At 49.1% G+C, this 20,627-nt stretch overlaps 1 protein-coding gene across 12 annotated transcripts in view; it reads right to left on the bottom strand.

Annotated features, from left to right (window-relative positions):
• The window catches only part of CUX1 (cut like homeobox 1), a 346,720-nt gene that overhangs the window by 53,228 nt on the left and 272,865 nt on the right, over positions 1-20,627 (bottom strand). For 6 of the 12 annotated variants that reach the window (XM_084764549.1, XM_084764550.1, XM_084764551.1 and 3 more), the window contains exons 13-20: positions 20,059-20,107; positions 18,077-18,173; positions 16,406-17,077; positions 15,230-15,295; positions 13,654-13,755; positions 11,576-12,411; positions 9,440-9,605; positions 8,768-8,824 (exon numbers count right to left, since the gene is read on the bottom strand). In XM_084764549.1, coding sequence (XP_084620675.1) covers positions 8,768-8,824; positions 9,440-9,605; positions 11,576-12,411; positions 13,654-13,755; positions 15,230-15,295; positions 16,406-17,077; positions 18,077-18,173; positions 20,059-20,107 — 2,045 coding nt within the window. The remainder of the gene's footprint in view (positions 1-8,767; positions 8,825-9,439; positions 9,606-11,575; positions 12,412-13,653; positions 13,756-15,229; positions 15,296-16,405; positions 17,078-18,076; positions 18,174-20,058; positions 20,108-20,627) is intronic. The other 6 variants (XM_084764545.1, XM_084764546.1, XM_084764554.1 and 3 more) reach the window with 2 other exon arrangements.

Genomic DNA, 20,627 nt, shown 5'->3' with positions numbered 1-20,627 from the left:
TGTGTGTGTGTATGTGTGTGTGTGTGTGTGTGTCTAGGCAACAGAATAATCTCTGGTGTCATTCTTTAGGCACCATTCTCCTCGGCTTCTGTAGCACTGGGAAATACACTTAGGGCCTTTTCTGTGCTAGGCAAGTGCTTTACCTCTGGGCTGTACTCACAGTCCCACCTTGATTTTGGAGCCAGGATCTCTCGCTGGCAGGTAATTAGCCAAGGAGGTTAGATTGGGGGAATTATGCATCTGCTTTCCTGCGTGGGATACAACTATCACTGTGCCTCTCTGCCCCAAACTGTGGGTTCTAGAAATCAAACTTGAGTTCCCAGGGCAAAGGCTATATAGTCCAGGCTGGCCTTGAACTTCTGATTCTCTAACTTCAGCCTCCCAGAGCTAGGATATGGGTGTGCATCACCATGCCCCATCTTTAAAAGGGGGGCATAAATACTCTCTCCTTCCCAGGCCTGCTGGGACTGCAGCTAAACTCCTTCCCCATGGCATGGTGTGCACAATGAGCTTTGCGCCCACCTGTGCAGGGAGAAGCATGTCCCCAAGCAGCCTGTCCCCACTCAATAACAAAGCCACTCAGCCAGCATGCAGGTAATGAGTCTGGGCTGAGCAAGCAAGGCTGTTCCATGGCCAAGTGAAGCCAGGGGTACACAGGGGTGTGGCTTGCTCTTCCTGACTTTTAAGGACCACTCAAGTGGGTGAACTACTTTGGCTCTATGAGGAACCAGGTGACATTTTCCTTATAGACATCTTTGTTTGAAAAGCTATTAAGGTACATTATTTTACACATCCTCCTAATCTTGCCATACCGCTTTCCTTAATTTGTGATGAGATTGTTGGGAAAGAGTACTTAATGTAGGACAGTCAGTAAAAGTAATTTATCATTTCCCCGCTTCAGTGCGCCTGTTATCAGCGGGCTCATTTTCTGCATTCATCATGCAATCAGCCTATTATTTGCATATTAATCAGGCAGTGGACCATGAAGGAACCGCATCCCCGCCAAATGCTGCACTATCTCAGGAGAAACACTCAGTAATTATCATACATCAGTGTTATGATGTGGTAATTGATTATAACATCTTCCTGCAGCCCCTGGGGAGTCCCTCCACTAACCCAGCTCCGAGCATGCTGGGTGGACCTTTTCTTTTCTTGCAAAACCCTGAGTGGCTGTTGCTGTTCTTCCTTAGTGCTATTTCTAGGGTGTAATCGATTATGGTGGTTATTTTTAAATGTTATTACATTTTTATTTACTCTGTGTACGTATGTGTGTGTGCATGTGGAGGTCAGAGGACAACTTGCAGGACAGTTCTCTTCTTCCACTATGTGGGTCACAGGGATTAAATTCAGGTTGTCAGGTTGGGAGGCAAGCACCTTTACCCACTGAGCCATCTTTTTCCCTCCCTGATTCTACGAAATGTTTTCACTCATGTGAGCTAACACAGATCTTAACTCAGGAATGAGGAAGTTAGGCTGGGGTGGTTTGGTAGGTGGACTGACTGCATATCATGCACAAAGTCCTAGGCTCTGTCCTCAGCACTGTGTAAATCAGGTAAGGTGGTGCACATCTGGAATCCCAGTACTACATGGGAGACAGAGGCAGGAGGACCAGGAGGTAAAGATCATCTTCAGCTAAGTAGAGAGTTTGAGGCCAGCTCTGGACACGTGAGACTGTCTCTAAACAGACAGACAGCAGACTGACCAACCAAGAGGCATCCTGAGGATCTATGTGTCTTACTGCTCAGTCTTCTTGATTTCAAGTCTGTTACCCTGATCACCACAGAAGCTTCTTATCCAATAAAATGTGCTAGCATTCCAAGTCCCTCCTAATTGCGAAGTTGGTACGAAGGCAGTCTGCCTGCTTTATTTAGGTGCCAAATGACAGGCTAATTTTGGCCCTTATGTAAAGGATGAACCCCACATCTGCCAATTCAGACACGGGTTATATTAGGATCCCAGTTCCTCAGGGATGAATAAACAATCCAAAATGAAGCCAGTGATGATACCTCTGGGATGCCTCCTGACCTGCCCTGCCCTGGAGAGGGGACCCTGAGCATTTCCCTCCTCTCTGGGGGAATCTGAGCAAGCGCTGTGGGCTAGTCAGATGGAGTTGGGGTCTGACTTGATGAAGACACAGCAGCCTAAGGGTGGGGCTGTTCTCAGCAAGAGGACTGCGACTGAAAGGGGTTTCGGAGAAGCATAGCCTTCCGCCACCCAGCCTAGGTTCATCGAAACTAACTGGCAATTTTCTAAGCTTGAGCCCCACGTTGTCACTGACGACATGGTTCTCTCCTCTTTCCCAGTGTGGGTACAGTCCCACATAGGAGACCTTCCTCGACACTTATGTTTTTCTATCAGTTGTTTTGCCATGGGTCTGATAATTTTTGGTTTTGCCTGTGTATAATTCAAACCAAATTTTGTTTGTGCATGTGTGTATATGTACGTACGTACATAAGTACATATGGAAGACAGAGGTTCACCTGTGGGTCATTTCTTGTCTTGTTTGTTGAGACAGAGTCTCTCATTAGCCTGGAGTCCACCAAGGAGGCTTAATGCTCAGTGAGCCCTAGGGAGTCACTGTCTCTGCTTCCTCAAGTGCTGGGATTGCAAGCGCATGCCTCATCACATACTTGTCCCCTCCTTCCCCCAACATAGGTTCTGGGGATGGAATTTAGGTCTTCACACTTTCTAGGCAAGCATTTTACTCACTGGATGTTTTGAAGCCTTCCCTTGATTCTCTATGCAGCCACAGTGGTAAACCTTTCCTTTGTCCCAGGAGACTAGATCCCCTGGCCCCTGAGGTGGCAAGGCTACTGGCCTCAGGGCCATGTGAACTTCTGCCACCTGGTGGGTGGTGAGTAAATTCGTTTCCTCCTAATCTGCACTCTTCTTAAGCAGAAATCCCCCACAGAGGGAAGTTCTGCTTACTAGGACATCAAGGTAGTATGTGGCCCATGGAAGACACAATGTGTGAGCCTCATTTTATTCCCACTTTCTTTCTAAAATTACCTGAGCATTTTTCTGCATTCAGCTTCTTATTTTATGCCCAGATTGGAACATTAGAGACCCAAGTCCTCATATGCTCCTGTGACCTACTTCTGTCTCATACTGAAGGCCCAGTATACTGTAAATTCTGTTTTCCAAAGTAGGTGTGCAGAAGAGGGAAGAGAGGCGGCCAAGCTGTGCCTGGGCCAGATGGAGTCTGTAAAAGTAGCAGGCAGTGCTAGTCCTGATGGGCTGGGTTACCGTTCGTCTTTGATGGCAAGACTGTTTCTAGACTGCTTTTCCGAATACTGAATGCTTATCTCTGACTATGACTATTCTTTTGAAGCTCAAGATGTTGCAGTGATGACTAAAGAAAAGCATTCACTCATTTACTTGTGCTGGGGATGGAATCTAGGGACCCTTGTACGCTAGGCAAGTATGCTGAGCTACATTCCCCACCTGGAAGGCCAACATTTAAATCGCACTTGCTTCTATGTTCTAGAAGCATTAAACCTAACTAAACCCATCCAGGCTTTCCCACAGTCTAGGAGGTGTTCTATCTTTCCCACAGCTAAAGGAGGACAGAAAATGTGATTGCTTTGCCCCAGGCCACACAGGCACTAAAAGGCAGAGGCAGACTGAGTTAGCATTGGTTCTAAGCTCACTATATATCATCCGGCTTGCTCTCCACTAGTCCAAGGGAGGCCATGGTTTAGAAACCAATCTGAATCACTTTTAAGGGCTGGGGTGTGGCTCAGTGGTAGAGCTCCTGCCTAGAATTGCCCAGTGAGGAACAGAGGTATGGCTCAGTCCCTAATACAATACATATATACAAATAAGGAAACCTGTGAATACAATACACATATACAAATAAGGAAACCTGTGAGGAACCTGGTGAGCTGTGCCCTCCAGTGACACATGCTCCCTGCATGTTAAAGAGACAACATCAACAGGGTTCTACTGGAAGAGAAAACAACATGGGTTCATCTACTTTCCTCCTGCTGGCTAAGAAGGCTTCTGAACTAGCTGTTTTTCAGGTTTCAGGTCTGTTCCTTGTCTGATCCCATCACCTTTCATGGCCAGTTGTTGCAGGGACCTCCCGGTAACCCTTTGCTCACATGTGCCACACAATAGCCCACATCCAGAGATTTCCCCCTTTGGCCTCAGAGTGGAGAATCCCTATAATAGACTACATTTAATAAAATAAAAATGACGCAAGCCAGGTTGCCAACAGGAAGGAAAGAACTGAATGGGCCACCAAGTTGATGGCACCCTGGCAGCATTGCAGGCCACGAGGCAATAGGTGGTCATGTATGAAATCTTTTCAATCCAATCATGGATTTTCAGGCCTTTTTCTTTGTGTGTGGGTATGTCACATGTTTGTACATGTGTATGGGGTTATACATACATTTGCAGAGCCAAAAAACCACCATGGGTGCTGCTCCCCACCTGTTTGTTTGATTGTTTGTTTTTTAACAGAATCATGAGCACTCAGGGATCCTCTTGTCTCTGCCTCCCCAGCACTGGGATTTACAAGCATGCCCCACACACCTGACTTTTTACCTGGGTTCTGGTGACTAGACCCGGCTCCTCATGTTTGCATGGAATGCTCTTTCCTGACTATCTCCATGGGCCCTGAGTTTTCCTTTTCTGTTTGCTCTGCTATATGAGGCTTGTGTAAGTGGTTGTACACAAACCTCAGTTACACAAATGTAGCCAGAATCATTCTGTCTGGATAGAGCCAGTTGCTCTCATGACATTTTTGGAGCAAAGAGAAGAAAAATTGTACTCAAGTCTAGCACATTCATGAGGAATCCTGCCTGCTTTATTCAGTCCCATGGAATTTTCTGAGGCTGCCACCGGCCCTGTCACCTCTTTGATGTCAGCCAAATGCCAAGAACTGACTGCTTAGTTAAAGACAGACTGCAGCAGAGTCCTACTGTTGGGCCTGAGACAAGACGCTCCTTGGACAGGGCTTCTCAGCAGCTCAAACAAGTGCCACAATACACACCAGAAAGGCATACGGGCTACAGCGCTGTGGGAACAGCCAGCCACAGGCCTCCCCTACATAGCTGTAGATGTCCCCATGCTAGAGGCAGCCTGCAGCTGCTGTCCCCTTGAGGGGACAGCTGACACTCTGCTGATGGACAGTGGCGCCATGGAGCTGCATGATTCTCCATGGCGGGCAGGATTTGGAAGCCACTCTTCTTGACCACCTGGTACACTGGAAAAAGGCAGAGTGTTTTGTGTCCAGTCTATGGAAAATGGGCGATCATTGGATCATTGTACTTGCACACTTTGACAGGATCTGCCAGAAGCCAGCATGAAAGGCACAGGCAGAACACCTTGTTAGCTTTAGTCAGGAAATGCTCGCGTATCATCAAGTTCCCAAGCTGAGGGTACGGGCAGTTCTCACACAAGCCCTCCAGAATGACACAATTTCTGTGATGAATGTCCCCATGGGAGTCTCTTCCTTCCCTCTTGTCTCTCTCCTTCTCTAGGGGCTGAAAAATGAACCAGCCCAAGCAACTGTGCGGGAGAAGTTAGTTTTAAGAAGTAGAGAGGAAATATTACCTAAGGTTAGCAGATGCTATCCAGTGTATGTGCTCCCTGAACCCTGAGAACCCATGTAAAGAAAGCTGGGTGCCGTGGTGCATACTGTAATTCTAGCTCTGGGACGGTGAGGCTCTCTGGCCAGCTAGACTAGCTCAGTGACCCCAGAGTCGGCTGAGAAACACACACACACACACACACACACACACACACACACACACACACACACGTCACCATGGAGTGATAGTGATACCGGTAGTTCAAAATGGCATTAAATTGCCTTGGTGCCTCAAGGTTCAAATTATCAGAGGATAAAAGGACCACAACCACTAAGACAGTTGGAACTGGGGTGTCTCCTCATCAGAGAGTGAGTCACTAAGGACCAGAGCAGATGGGAAGATGGGAACTCCTGATCCTGCTGTTTCTCTCTCTCTCTCTCTCTCTCTCTCTCTCTCTCTCTCTCTCTCTCTCTCTCTCTCTCTCTCTCTCTAAAGAGACAGAGTTTCTCTGTGTAGCCTTGTTGTCCTGGACTTGCTTTGTGGACCAGGCTGGCCTCGAACTCATAGTGATCCACCTGCCTCTGTCTCCCAAGTGCTGGGATTAAAGGCATGCGCCACCATGCAGGCGATCCTCCTGTCTCTCAACTCCTGAGAGCTTTATGGTGTGCTGGGGATGGAACCCAGGGCTACATGTGTGCTAGGAAGGAATTCTACCAACAAAGCTGCATACCCAGCTCCCAGGTGGGGACTGTTTGGCAAGAAGGGCCTCTAGCCAGCACTTTGCCGTTTGCCAAGAGGGGCTTTGACTGCCCTGACAACCAAGCAAAGAGCCTTCTATTTAGGCTGCTGAACTTTGCAGTGACCTAAGAAATCTCATTGAAGGTACAGCTGGTCAAGTCAAAGCATGTCCTTTCAAGTTTCTATATCCTGGGGGAGGAAGTGTGCCCACCACTGTCAGAACTGACCAGGCCATACTGCATACCTCTAGGTACAGCTGTCACGGATCCATGAGGGGCAGGGTATCTTTCTCAGATGGGGACCTCTGGGATGAGTTCCATAGTAGCTATGGTAAAAGAGCTAACAGAATTTTATGGGGCTCTCTGAATCAGAGAGTTCTTTTGGAAGAAACAAAGATGAAAGCTGTCAAAGCTTCTAGAATTTTCTAGGGTCATTCATCACAAGGATTAACAAATACCATTACAAAATAATTTCCATGTTGGGGCATGAGGATGTGCTTCAGTTAATAGAGTATTTGCCTAGCATGCTGAAAGCCCTGGGTTCAATCCCAGCACACTTACACTGGGTGTGGTAGTACACACATACAATCCCAGGACTCAGGAGATGGGAGCAGAAGGAGCAGAAATTGAAGGTCATTTTTGGCTACATAGTGAGTTTGAGGCTAGCTGGGTTTATATGAGACCCTGGCTTGGAGGGGAAAAATAAAGGAGGGGATGGATAAGATGTTTCAGTTGGTAAAGATGCTTGCCGTTAAACTTGAGTTCAATCCCTGGAACCCACAATGACACACATGCGCGCGCGCGCGCGCACACACACACACACACACACACACACACACACACACACACACACACACACATACACCCTGTTCAAACCAAACAGTTGGTAAAGATGCTTGCCGTTAAACTTGAGTTCAATCCCTGGAACCCACAGTGACACACATGCTGACACACACACACACACACACACACACACACACACACACACACACACCCTGTTCAAACCAAACAGTTGGTAAAGATGCTTGCCGTTAAACTTGAGTTCAATCCCTGGAACCCACAGTGACACACATGCTGACACACACACACACACACACACACACACACACACACACACACACACACACACACACACACCCTGTTCAAACCAAACCCCTTTGATATATATATGGAAGCTGGAGAGAGAGTGTGTTAGTAATTTCCTTAGTGAATTTGTCCAGGCTCTATTTCCCAGTACGGACCAAACCAAACAAGAATACCTAAAACCACCACTGTACCCTGACTCTGTGCATGTGTGTGTGTGTGTGTGTGTGGTGGGGAGGGAGAGGGAGAGAGTGTGTTTGGGATCTTGTAGCTGCAGCAGCTACTGCTAAAGCTGCCCAGCTGTTCCCCTCCAAGCACATGTGTCCCCTCGTAAGCCTTCTGGCAAGCTGACAGGCTTTGCGCTCGTTCCTCACTTAGCTTTGTTTGTGTTTTCAATGAATCAATGGGATACGGAGACTAATCAACATGTTTAGAAAAATAGAGAAAAGAAAAAGGAACGGCTCACGCTGCTGGCTGTTCTTAGGAACTGGGAGAGAAAGTTGGGCTGACTGCGGGCTCAGTGCAGAAAGGCAGCCTGGGAGCAATGGCTGTGCTCAGGGCAGGCATGCATCTGAGCACTGTGGCCAGGGACCTCAGGGCATAGATAACAGATCTGCCAGGTGCCTCTGAGACCCTTCCAGCCTTTGACTTGAGCTTCACGGACTGCACCTGCTGCCCTCCCCACTTGCTTCCACCCTTCCCTTCACCCCTCCTGAGTGCCCACTGAACCCCCACCCTAGCTGCTCCTGGGACTGCTCTGCCTTGGCTACTCCATTCTGGTGCTTTCATCTCCCCAGCTCCCTTGTTCAAAGACTGCCCAGGTCTTCCAGATGAAAGAGATGTCCCCTCCCATGTATGTGCCTTGTCTAGCCTGTAGACTGGGATCCCTGACCATGAAACTTACCTCCATTAGATCCTAACCTCAAACACAAAGCCTCATACTTTCAGAGCAACGAAGGGACCCAGGAAAGGCTTGGATTTTTATCAGCATCGCTCCTTAGCTGCCAACTTTCAGATTGCCATCAGAAAGCAAGTTCAGAGTCTGAAAGCAGGACACTGCATTCTCTCTTATTACTGCCATGCCAAGTCTATGTATAATGGCCACAACCGAGAGGTAGCCTCCATGCAATAGGAACTGTGGTATAGCCATACATACAAATACTCCTCAGGCAGGAAAAGAAATGACTATTGCTACACACAAGATGAGTAGCTCTCAAGGACACTCTACCTAGTAGGAGAAAGCAGTTCTTAAAAGCCATTTCTTGTCTGATTCTTACACAGCAGTCTTAGAGGGCAGCATGGCAGAGTGGGAGAGGCAGCTGTTGGCTGTGGTTAGGAATGGGATGCTTATCTCAGATCCCAGATTTCCAGAGCAGAGGAGCTAACAAATCAACACAAGTGGTTAGTTACCTGAGCTCACGCAGCCCTGCTGGAGGGGGTCCTGCAGAGACGTCACTGAGTGGAGGACTGTGGAAGAAGAAAAAGACACCTTTACGCAGGAAACAGGGCCTGGAGCTTCCCAACCCCATAGAAGATACTAGAAGCGCCAGTGGGAGGCCAGAGGGAGGCTTCCTGTTCTCAGGCTGAGGGTCAGGATGCTGGGCTGGGATGAGGGTTGCACAGGTCTATAAAGTGGCTTCAAGGTAGCAGAAGCCACCACCTGTGACACTTTTATTTCTGAAGTCACTCGGGCTGGATTGCTTTCTCAGTTCCCCACTGGAGGTACTTGACCTTTACCTATATTTACAAATAAACAGCATTTTAAAAATTGGTAACTAATTTTCTGCTGCTTATAAAATTATCCAGGCTCAGCCTCTTTATTCCTGAAACCTAAAGATGGAGCCAGGCATGGGGTACATGCCTACCTTTCCATCACTTGGGAGGCTGAGGCAGGAGGATTGTGGGCTTAAGGTCAGCTTTGGTTACACAGGGAGTCTGAGGCTAATCTGGGCTACATAGAGAGTTTGAGGTCATCTCAGAAATATAAAAAGACTCTATCTCACTCACCCCCTTCCCCCATAAAAACAACAGGAGCAGAGCTCACGGGGCGGGGCAGGAGGAGAGGCGGGAGGCTGCCCTCACCTGGCCCCTGTGGCTGCCCTTGCACAGGCAGAACGCCCTGGCCTAGCTCTCCATTCAGCCAGAGCTGCATCCGGATGAAGGGTTCTCGGCCTTTCTGGGTCAGTTTGCTCCATGGTTTTGGCCTTGAGAGCATGTCACTGACGCTGCCCTGGGACAGGCCCAGCACCTGGAGAAGCAAACAAAGAAAAGCAGCTGTCAGTTTCTAGAGTCAGCACGATGCTGTAAGGTGCCCTAGAGATATACATGTGGCCCTGTGGGGCATGGAGAACATGATGCACATGGGAATCATAGCCTAGCGCACTCTGATAACTTGTAGGGATACGCTTTTCCAGATTGCTGCTAGGATAAAGTCTGGGACAGGGCAGGGGTTCTGCACAAAAGAAATTATTATAATCACAACTTCTATTGGAAACGTGGCTCAGCACCTGCCTAGATCTCTCAGTGAGGGGCTGGGGTGTGGCTCAGTGGTATAGGCCTAAAATCTGCCAGTGATGGGCTTGGGATGTGCCTAACCTGTGCAAGGACCTGGGTTTCATCCATAGTATGATCAAAAAGAAAAAAGAAAAAGTACAGTCACAGTGCTTATTGGGGACGGTGTGAAGGGGCCAGATTTCTCCAGGGTCTGGACCCCCAGAGGCTGCAAGGTTGTCATCTTGAAAATAGAGGAGCAAACAACGCAGAGCATCTTACTCTTTGCCTGGGGTTATCAGCAAAGGCTGAGGTGGTGGAATCAGTCCACAGGAATTGGGAGATACTGGAGGTGCATAAAGGCAGGCTCCTGTGTTGACACGGGCTAAAGGGCTTTTTACAAAGGGTCACTCTCTGATTGTAGCCTACTCACAGGTTAACCAAAGGAGAGCTGGTGGGGACTGGGAGCCAGAGCGGGAGCAACAGTGAGCTGCAGACAACCGACAACTTGCATCCATGCACTCAGGCTGCTGCCTCTCACATATGGCCATACATATGTATGGGCACAAACACCCCCCAGGGCACAGATGTAGCCCAGAGATATTTAGGGGCCTTGTCCCATCACTCTGCAAAGTTTTCCAGTTCCAGAATAAGCAGCACTCATGGGCCAAACAAATTCAATGCTATTAAGTATGCTAAATTTAAGGTGGGAGCACAAAATGTCTATTTAAATGTTCACAAATTTTATTTTTACAAGGCTGAACTCAAAATTCCCCAGGGACGTTCAATTCACATTCTCATGCCTATGCACCCCCATCACTTCTTGCAAAAATTGGGGCAAAGAGGTCATAAACAGACCACAGAATTCAAGGCCAACACAGATGAGGCAGGGGAGGCCTGGGGGGGTGTGTGTGTGTGGGGGGGAGGGCCATGCTGATCCACCTCCTGTGTCATCTCAGGAAGGAGCACTTCTCTTTATATTCAGTAATTCATGGCTTAATCTCTAATGATATAGGTTATTATGTTTATTTTAGATTTTTACAGGCGTGGTAAATCCTGTTATCCCGAATCTGCCACCAGCTAGGTCTAGAAGCTCATCCATAAATGATTATACTCTCATGGGCTAGGGAGAGCTGGTGTGTAAGGCCTGAGTGGATCTGTGAGGGCCTCGCAGTGGAGAGAAAGGAACAACTAGGAGCCTAGCAAAGCACAAGCCTACAACTGTAGCATATGGGAGTTTCAGGTAGGATTCCTGCCAGTTTGGGCTATACAGTGAGTTCCAGGTGGTTAGGACACACAGGGAGACCCTGCCTCAAAAAATAAGAACATAAACAAAAAAACCAACCTCCTCTCAAAACAACAATGAAGTGAAACACACACGTGTGCTCTGGCTCTCAGAAGGCTGGTTGTCCCCTGTGCAGTCTGATCCCCTCAGACTTTTTATGGCCAAAATGGCCCACAGAGATGTGTCTTTGCTGCATGTGCCCTCAGAGGCAGGGCAGCTGAGAAACACAGGATGGCACGAGGTAGGTGGCCAAGCCCCAAACCTGGTTTACAGTGGGACTCAGCAGACAAAGCTAGGGGCCTGGGACACTTGCCAGTGGCCTCTAGAGTTCTGCGAGTTGATAATATCTAATATTCCTGTGCTGGCTGTGCTGGCAGGGTGGACAGGGGTGCCCAGGAAGAGATGGGAAGCCATACCTGCCCTTCAACAGTGAAGGCCCTTACCTTCTCCCCGAAGATCCTCTGGCAAATGCCATTCTTGGCCAGCTTCTCTTTGACCTGCCGGGTGAGCTCAATGGTGTCCACTTCCTGATACATGTAGACCTCATACTGCTCAGGAGTCAGTGGGGGGACTGAGGGCTTGGCTGGCTTTGCCATGGGCACAATTGGAGAGGAGGGCAGAGGGCTATTCTGGGGTGTCTCACTGCGACTGGCTCCAGTGAGGCTCAGCTCTGAGCTCTGGGAGTATGGCGATTCAGCACTGGGCCACTCCTTCCAGTACTCCGCTGATGATGAGGGTCCCTGAAGCTGGCTGCGCTCAGCCCGAGGTTGGCTTGTGCCTGCCTTTTCTTTCCCACTTGCGGCTGCTTCTTCAGCCTTGGTCTCTTCAGAAGAGGTGAGAGTTCTTCTTTCAGGCTGTATAGGGCTCCACCAGGGATCCTTCCAGGTGCTGCCACGGACTAGCTCACTCTTCACCGGCCTCAGTACCCCCTGAGCAGCATCAGCAGGTCCTGGTGGGTCCAGCACAGGTGTATCCTGAGCCTCTTTCTTGAGGGGTGGGGCACTGGGCAAGGCTGAGGCACTGGCCTCAGGTGCTGCAGGCGTTTTCTTCAGGGAGATGGCAAGAGGAGAGTAAGTGGACACAGTAGACATGGGTGAGGCAGACAGGAGCTTTGGGGTGAGGATGGCGAGGTCAGGCTGGGACAGCGGTGCTGGCTTTAAGGCAGGGTCAAGAGCAGCTTGCTGGGCCTCCATTTCCCGGCGGGCTTGCTGTAGGATGGAGCGGATGGCATCGTCCGAGTTCCCACTGCTGGATGCAGAAGATGGCTGGACTGGCTCAGCTGCGAACGAACATGGAGTACGGGGTAAAATTATGGCAGGACAGTCCCTGGCAGCTGTGGGCTTTACTCCACCTTGACCTAGTAGAATGTGGATTGTCTTAGGGGGCGGTGTCACTATACCGTGCCATTTTCCTAATATCTCATCATCAGCGAAACATAAAAATATCTGTACAGCTTGTTAGGGTGGGGGCGGGGCACAAAGGATTGATACTCCTGCTCAATGGCCTAACAGCCTTTGTCACACAGCAGCTGAGTTTTCTGACCAGGGAAGGTGATCAATGGGACACACCTCACAGCTACCCTGGCTTTCTATTTTACTTAAAAAAGTAAAGTCATTTCATGTGTGTGTGTGTGAGTGTGTGTGTCTGTGTGTGGGCTCATATGTGCTGTGCTACATAACAGAGGTTAGAGGACAAACTGCGTGAGTCAGTTCTCTTCCGCCATATGGGTACCAGGGACCAAACCCTGGCTGTCAGTCTTGGTGGCAAGGGCTTTCACTTGCTTAGCTTCTTTCAGTACCTCTTTCTTGTGTACGTGGTGTGTGTGTGTGTGCGCGCGCGCGCGCGTGTGTGTGTGTGTGTGTGTGCGTGTGTGTGTGTGTGTGTGTAACAACAGAGCTCCTGTGGAGGTCAGAAGACAACCTTGGGTGTCTTTGTCTTTCCAGCTTGCTTGAGATAGAGTCTCTGCTGCTGCATGAACTAGGCTGTCTGGCCTGTGAGATTCTGGTCATCCTCCTGTCCTCACCTGTGTCCCTGGGGTGGGCAGGGCCTACACATGCTTCTGCTGTTCTGGTTGTTAACGTAGGTTCTGGGGATCCAAACTCGGGTCTTCAAACCATTTTACCCACTGACCCACCTCTCTAGATCCACTCTGGCTTTCTTTCTTGGAGAATTTTAAGCTAAACACTAACTCTCATGAACCACACAGCACACTCCTCTCGGTTCTGCCAAAGCCGGGAAGCATAAGCGGGTGTGGTGGCACACACCTCTAACCCTGGCGCCCAGGAGGCAGGGGCAGGAGCATCGTGAGTTCAAGCTGTTTAGCACGACTATCGCAAGTACAAAAACTAAAACAATGCTCCCTTCTCCCCAAAAGAGGGGCTCTTTATACACCTTATCATAAAAACATACACCCAGTATTGCTTTGGAAAGAAAAAAGAAAAAGAATTCCTGTGGATCAGAACTCTCACGATAGCTCTTACACTTAGGCCTGAAGCCGTGACTGAGGAAGGAGAACCCTTACCGGTTTTCTGCACTTGCAGTTCCCTCTTGGCTTGTTCCAGGATGGACTTGATCGCTTCATCAGAACCAGTCTCAGAAGCTCGGATCCGAGTAGTGATGTTCCCTGTAGGGAGAAGTCACAGTGATGACATTGCAGCCACATCTCCAGTGAACAGTCAGTGCTGCACCAAAACATTCTGACCCAGGGCCCCAGGTGAGGCTGGTCCCACTCATCCCTAATTGCTGCAAGTGTGACCTCGTGGCATGGATGGGGGACATGCCTGGCAGGTTTCTTGCTGAACCCATGTCAAGGTCAGTGTCACTTTGTTGGCAGAATAGGCTTTCTTAGCACCTGAGCTACACTTTGCCCATGGGGTTAGCACCAGAGGGCAACCACCAATCATTTAGAACAGCATAGGAAAAGAAAGTAAACTGAAAGGCAGTGTTTTTCGTGAGTCATTAAGAAGCTTTGCCTTGGGACTACATTCAGGCTCTGTACATTGATTTTTCCTGAGCATAACATGGAAAGGCAAAAGGCAAAAGGCTGAGCCTGAACTCCCCAAGCGTGTGTGTGTGTGTGTGTGTGTGTGTGTGTGTGTGTGTGTGTGTGTGTTTGAATTTAGGGCTTTAGGCATGTTAGGCAATTACTCTTGCTGAGCTGTGCCACAGCTCCTCCCTGGCAGGCTGTAGATAGGTACTTTAATCACTGAGACTGTTACAGTTCTCACTGGGGATTCTAGGCAGGCGCTCTGCCTGCTGAGCAATGTCCCTGGCTGTTCACTAGGAGATTTTAGGTGCATATTCTACCACTGAGACTGAGCTACATCCCCAGCCTTGAGTTCGACAAGCTCTGGGTCACTCACTGAGATGTGCCAGGTGGAAAGGGATGAGGGCGAAGGCCAACCTTTCTAGATTTATAACTACATACTGTGGTTTTTTTTGAAATTTATCAACAAGGAGAAAAACCTATTGAGACCCCTACGGCCACAACTGCATTCTTCTGGTCACATGGCGGTGCTGTGCACAGTAGAGTACATACTGTACATGCATGTACAGCTGTCCGGAAGGTGCTAGGACTTAGGCCCAGATCTGTGTGGAAACCATCCAGACACTGTAATTGTTCATCACCTTTCTCAGTAGACATGTCACCTTAAACCATTTCATGAAGGACACTTTGGGAAGGAGCCACTTAAAGGAGCATGGTGAAGGCCAGCTCACCAATGTCTGTGGAAGAAGCAGCTTTGTTTGGAATCTGTCCACACCATGAGATTTCTGAGATATTTCAGAGTTAAAAATTTGAGGAAGCAGCAATATCTGGTTTGACATGGTCACCTGATTTTTCTCAGAGCACAATTGTTCTGTCACGTGCTTCTGAGAAAGCAGTATGGTGTCCTCGGCTATTGCTTGTCTAGCCCTGGAACTCAACAGGGGAGGGGCTGGGCGCCTTTGAACCCGTGCTTTGTTTTATACTTACTAGCTGTTTTTCCATCAGGTTCCAGGCCAGAATTACATTGCACAGTTTTAACCCAAATGCACAGCTAAGGACATGCTGCTTCCTAGGTTACTGACTGCAAAGAGAAACACTGCCTGAGACATACCTTCAGACCCATTTCTTCGTTTCGGTACTTCCTGAAAGAGTCTGTTCAGGCTCTGGCCTGGATTCTCTGTTGAAAAACAAGTGCGGTAAGAACAAAACAATCAGGGGGATGGTGGCGTCGACGACATGGGCTGTGACATGAGAGCTGAGCCGCCTGCCTCTAAAAGAAAGGGCTCAAGGCTTCCTGTGCAACATGAGAGCTCCTGGAACCTTCTTCCAGGCACTGGGTCTACTGCAGGAGGAGAGCCAACAGATCTGTTCAAGGCCTATAAGAGTCGCCACTAGGAAGGGCGAGGGGAGGGAGAGGTGTCTGCCTGCCAGTCAGTGGTAGAGCGCACACTGGTCATCCAAAGACAGCCAGTTTCAGTTGACATTACCAAAAAAATGCACTGCATTCTTGGTGTGAACCCACGCTGCTTGTTCACTAGTTCCTTTCTGACTTTTAGCCTAAATCTCAGGGTGCTTCAGATGTGGCTGAAAAGGAGGTCCTTTTATGTCACTGTTGACTTAGACCAGGGACCCCTGTTCTAAGGGAGGAAGAAATCATTTACACTGTGCAAGTATCTGACTTTCTATCATTTATATAGAGTGTGGTGTGAACGGTGGTTGAATGAAACGTTCATGTGAATTATTGAAGGCAGGCATATTTTGTTTGTGGTGTTAAAAACATTAAAAAACAAAACAAAACGAAACACTAATTGGCCATGAACGATGCAAGGGGAAGGAGGCAGAGGGCAGCTTTGACAGCCTTGCTCCACAGAGCCAGTGCCTTGTGAGGATGACAACTGTTTCTGCCGCTGGGACAGAGCTGGATGGCACCTAAGGAGCTGCCTGGAAGGAAGCCAGCACCTGACGCCAAGTGGACCCAGGGATGCTAAACCTGTCAGACGACATGCATGACCTAACTTCCTCTAATTAAACACAGAGCACTGAAACACTGAGTATACTGAGCGCAAGGTGCTGACCACACTCTCCAAGGTCAGAGTTCCCCAATCTATCAGTTTCTAGCTCTTGCTGGCTGACCCTTGAACTCTGGATAGGGCAGTCCCGAAGACTGCTTTACCTGATGTGATGTACAAATGTTTCATCACAGGCACTCAAGCACGCATGCACGCGCGCACACAGACACGCACATCTGCACACAGCACTGCAGCAGGCACACATGGACACGTCTCACCTCTCTGTCTGCCTTGGATGCTACGCAGTGCCAGGATGTTCTGCTCATCAGACAAGAACTGCTTCATTTTGTGGAATGGCTCTTTGCCACGGACAGTCAGCTTATTCCAGGGCTTCGGCCGCGCCAGGATCTCACTCACAGACCCTTGAGACAGTCCCAAGACGTAATGTCCAAAAATGCGCTGTCCAATGTTGTGCTTGATCAGTTGCTCTTTGACCTGCCGGGCGATTTCTGCTGTATCAATTTCCTCACCCTCTGAGACGCTCCCAGCGCTTTCTGATTGGCTGGGAGATGGGGCCATGCCATTTACATCTGGGCTTTGTTGTAATGGACTTGGGGAAGATATGGAGTTTGTGCTGTAAGGACCTGTTGAAAAAATCGTGCTTGTGCTTCCGGCTTCCTGCATGGCCTTGGAGTAGAAGGACTGCATTAGCTGTCGCTGGAGAAGAGAGTTTAGTGCAAACTTTCCTGTAGAGGCCAGGGGGAGGCTGGGGCTGGCCAGGTTTGAGCTGAAAAAGTCTTGACTTAACCCCGCTGGTGAGAAGTGGTGTGTACCGTTAGTATTGGAAACCTGTTCCCCCGTGTTGCGGGGCAACTGAGGAGGAGGGGAGGCCGGCAAGGGTCCCGGGCGCCGACTCTCAGGCTGGTCTCTCCCTTTTCTCCTGGCTGACCCTACAAGGAAGGGCAAACAGAATGCATTATGGGGGATTCAAAAGGGAAAAAAAACCAAGACCAGAATGCAAAGTGTGCCCCACAAAAAAAGTGCAGATTTTTCTTTTCTTTTCAAAATTTTTTTTTTAAACAAGGGCCAAAGTGGTGTGTTGGTTTGTTTTTCGATTGAATTTGTGAATCAGCCAAACGAGGCCCCCCAAAACAAGCCACATGCATTCGTGTTTGCACCTTTCTTGTACGTTGCAGCCGGGAGAATCCCCTTGACAAAGGTTCCGGTAACACACATGGGAAAGAGGTGACAGATCTTGGGGCTTCTAGAATCGCAGTTATGCCCAAGGGCCCTGCCTGACCAGCAAACACTGACACTTGGGGACCCATAGGGTCGCTCACACCACATGCTCTGAGGCAGATGCACCCATTGAGTCCCCTCGATCGAAGGCGCGCACATTTTAAGAACTGCAATGTCACTGGAGTCCAGATAACAGTTACACACTTTGACCAGCTGCTAAATCCAGAAGCAGTCAGAGACTGCACCATTTTAGGATGAGCAAATGAGAGACTAAGATAGGGGAGGGACAGTGTTCCCAAAGAAAACATTATGGAGAAAGAAAAGTACCACTGGAGGGCCGGCACCTCTCAAAGCACACCCTGGAGAGCCCCCAGAGGGAGGCCATGCTTGCTTTTACCCCTGGCCTGTTTACAGCACAACTAGGAAAAGATCAGAAAGCCAACATCCTCCGGGGGTCCATCCTGGGACCTTTCCATAAGGTCCGGAGCCGACCCCTGTAGTTGCTGTGGCGCACACGCATATCACTGCAGGATGGGGCAGGGCAGAGCAGTGAGGGAGGGGGATACCAAACACTCAGGGTTAGTTCAACAAGTCTTTGGTCACCCAGCGGCGCTCCCATCATGCACACACAAACCCAGACGCAAGGTTCACCCTCCTTGTCCTTGACCCCTGGAAGCGAACCAAGCACAATGTGATGCCCATCCACCTACCGCTCAGGTCACTGTTGGAGATGCGCAGTGTGGCGTTCTCGGACTGCAGCGAGCGGTTCTTCTCCAGGAGCAAAACCTCCAGGGGCTTGGTAGAGTCCTGCACAGGGCAGAGCAGGGGTCACCATGGGGCCACCATGAACCCATCTACTCCCCAGCTCAGCTTTCATGTCCCTGCAGCATACATCACTGACTTGACTTCCCCAAGGGAGAAAACTCAAGTTCCTTACAAAAAGGACGTAGTTGAGATGATTTTTGTCTTCTGTTTAGACTTAAAGATATTCTCTCCCCGTTTTCCATGGTGGTGTCTGTGTATATACGTAGCCCTGCGTGTGGGTACACATGCAGGTGGAGGCCCCAGGGTTGATCTCAGGTATCATCCTCAATCACTTACCTTGTTCGCTGCGGCAGGGTCTCTCATCAAACTCGGACCGGCTGATACAGCTAGTCTCACTAGCCAGCTTGCTTGGGGGAGTCCCCTGTCTCTTCCTTCCACGGCTAGAATTATAGGTGGGCCATCACACCCAGCCTGCATTTACATGGTGGGTTCTGGGGATCTGAACTCCTAACTTTGGGTGCGACAAGCACTTTAACTGCTGAGCCACCATTCTAGGTTACAATTATTTTCTATGCTGTTCCCCAGTTCTAGCAGTCTAAGCCTGGACATCACTTGGCAATGGGATAAGCTGCTGACCGTGACAGAAAGCAGCGAGGAACCTGGTTTTTGTTTTTTGCAAGAAAACATTCGTGATATAGGTCTTAGACAGTTTAGAAAACTTTGTTTTGCTTTGTTGCCTAGGCTAGCCTCAGAGTTCTGGGCTCAAGTGATTGTCTTGCCTCAGCCTTTCAGTATATGGGACAATGGATACACTTCTGGCTTCATAATATATGCAAACATACTGTGTTTATGTAAAACATGGTCTCACATAGCTGAGGTCAGCCTTCTTGCTATGTAGCCCAGACTGGCCCTAAATTCCCGAGTGCCGGTGTTATAGGTATGTGCCACCATGCATGGCTGGAGATGTCAATTTTAATTGGCTGCTGGACGCCAGACTACCACTGTCACCTGAGTCAATGCCAGTAAGGCAGTATACAATTACTGTTTTTAGGCCAAACTATTTTTTGTTTGATCTCAGCCAGATAATCACAATCTCAGTTATTACCTGATGTTGTTTTTGGTGCTAGGATTGAACCCAAGGCTTCACATATACTGAATATGCACCTACCACTGAATTGTAACCCAGGCCCAGAAACTATCAGTTATTATTTTTTAGACAGGATCACACTATGTAGTTCTGGCTGTCCTGGAACTCACAGAGATCTGCCTGCCTCTGCCCCCCAGGTGCTGGATTAAAGGCTTCACCATGTCCACCCTGAAATGATTTTTCATCTGTGTTTTCAGTCAGTACTCCCAAGGCCAACTGAGTGGCTCGGTGAGCACTAGCCTGGCTTTACTGAAGATGATTTGCTTCCTTTTTGTTAAGTCTTATTATTACTTTTAAAGATGATCTCATGGACTCAAGGCTAGCCTCACACTCACTAAATAGTCAAGGCTGACCTTGAACTTTTGTTCACCTGTCTCTACAAAGTCTTGCAACTATGCCCTACTTATTCTGTCAGTGCTGGAGATGGATCTAGGGCTTCATGATACTAGGTAAGCACCCTGCCAACGCAATCCCCGGCCAGACAACAAGCATCATTCCACCCCTTGTCCCTTCTCCACTTTCTTTTCCTGTTGAGACAGTATCCCATGGAATATGGAAGCTGGCCTCAGACTCCCAACTCTCTTGCCGTCACCTCCCAAGCACTGGCCTTACAGGTGAGCACTACCAGGCTCAGCTGGTAAAATGCTGTTTAGGAACAATTTGGTAGCGGTGATGACCCCACTTATTAATGTGGAGATGCAGATGCAGATGCAGGCCCCAGGGGCCAGCAGTGACTAGCTGCTGCCGCCACCACCCTGGGGACAAAGTGAGCTGGTGTACCTGTGTCCCTGCTCCCTCCGATGGTGCAAACTCCATGGACTTCAGGGTGCTGAAAAAGGCAAGACGCATGGTTACTTTCAGCCTCTCCTTTTCCCAGTGGCCTATCAATAGACATTAACACTCTAGTTCCTCTTCTGCAGGCACTGAGGAACTGACAACTTTAACAACTTCCCTGGCAGGAACTGAATTTGATAATGCCTTTAGAAGAACCAGTCTTCAACTAGCAGTTGGTTACGAAAAAGTTTTCTCGCCCAGCATGTAAATCACTCCATATGAGCTACACCATGTCTGCTCAGACTCATTTTACAGGGTAATACAGGCATCACATTGTTGCAAGCTGAATGAACTTGTAAGGCTTATAGGAAATGGAAGCTCTGTGGGGGGAGGGCAGGAGGAGGAGAGGAACCCGTGGCCACTGCTAATGTGCTCTCTGGGAACTGGTACTTGCTTAGGAATGAGGAAAGAGATGGGTTGGCTTACAATCAGGAGGGCAGACCTGTGCAGCCCCAGATGTGGTGAGGAGCACAAATGTTGCTTCATTGGGTCCTTAGGAATTGATACAGGCTGTG

The sequence above is a fragment of the Acomys minous genome, assembly GCF_964271855.1.
Source record: "Acomys minous genome assembly, chromosome: 16".
Classification (NCBI taxonomy): Eukaryota; Metazoa; Chordata; class Mammalia; order Rodentia; family Muridae; genus Acomys; species Acomys minous.
This window is presented reverse-complemented; position numbering and strand designations above follow the sequence as displayed.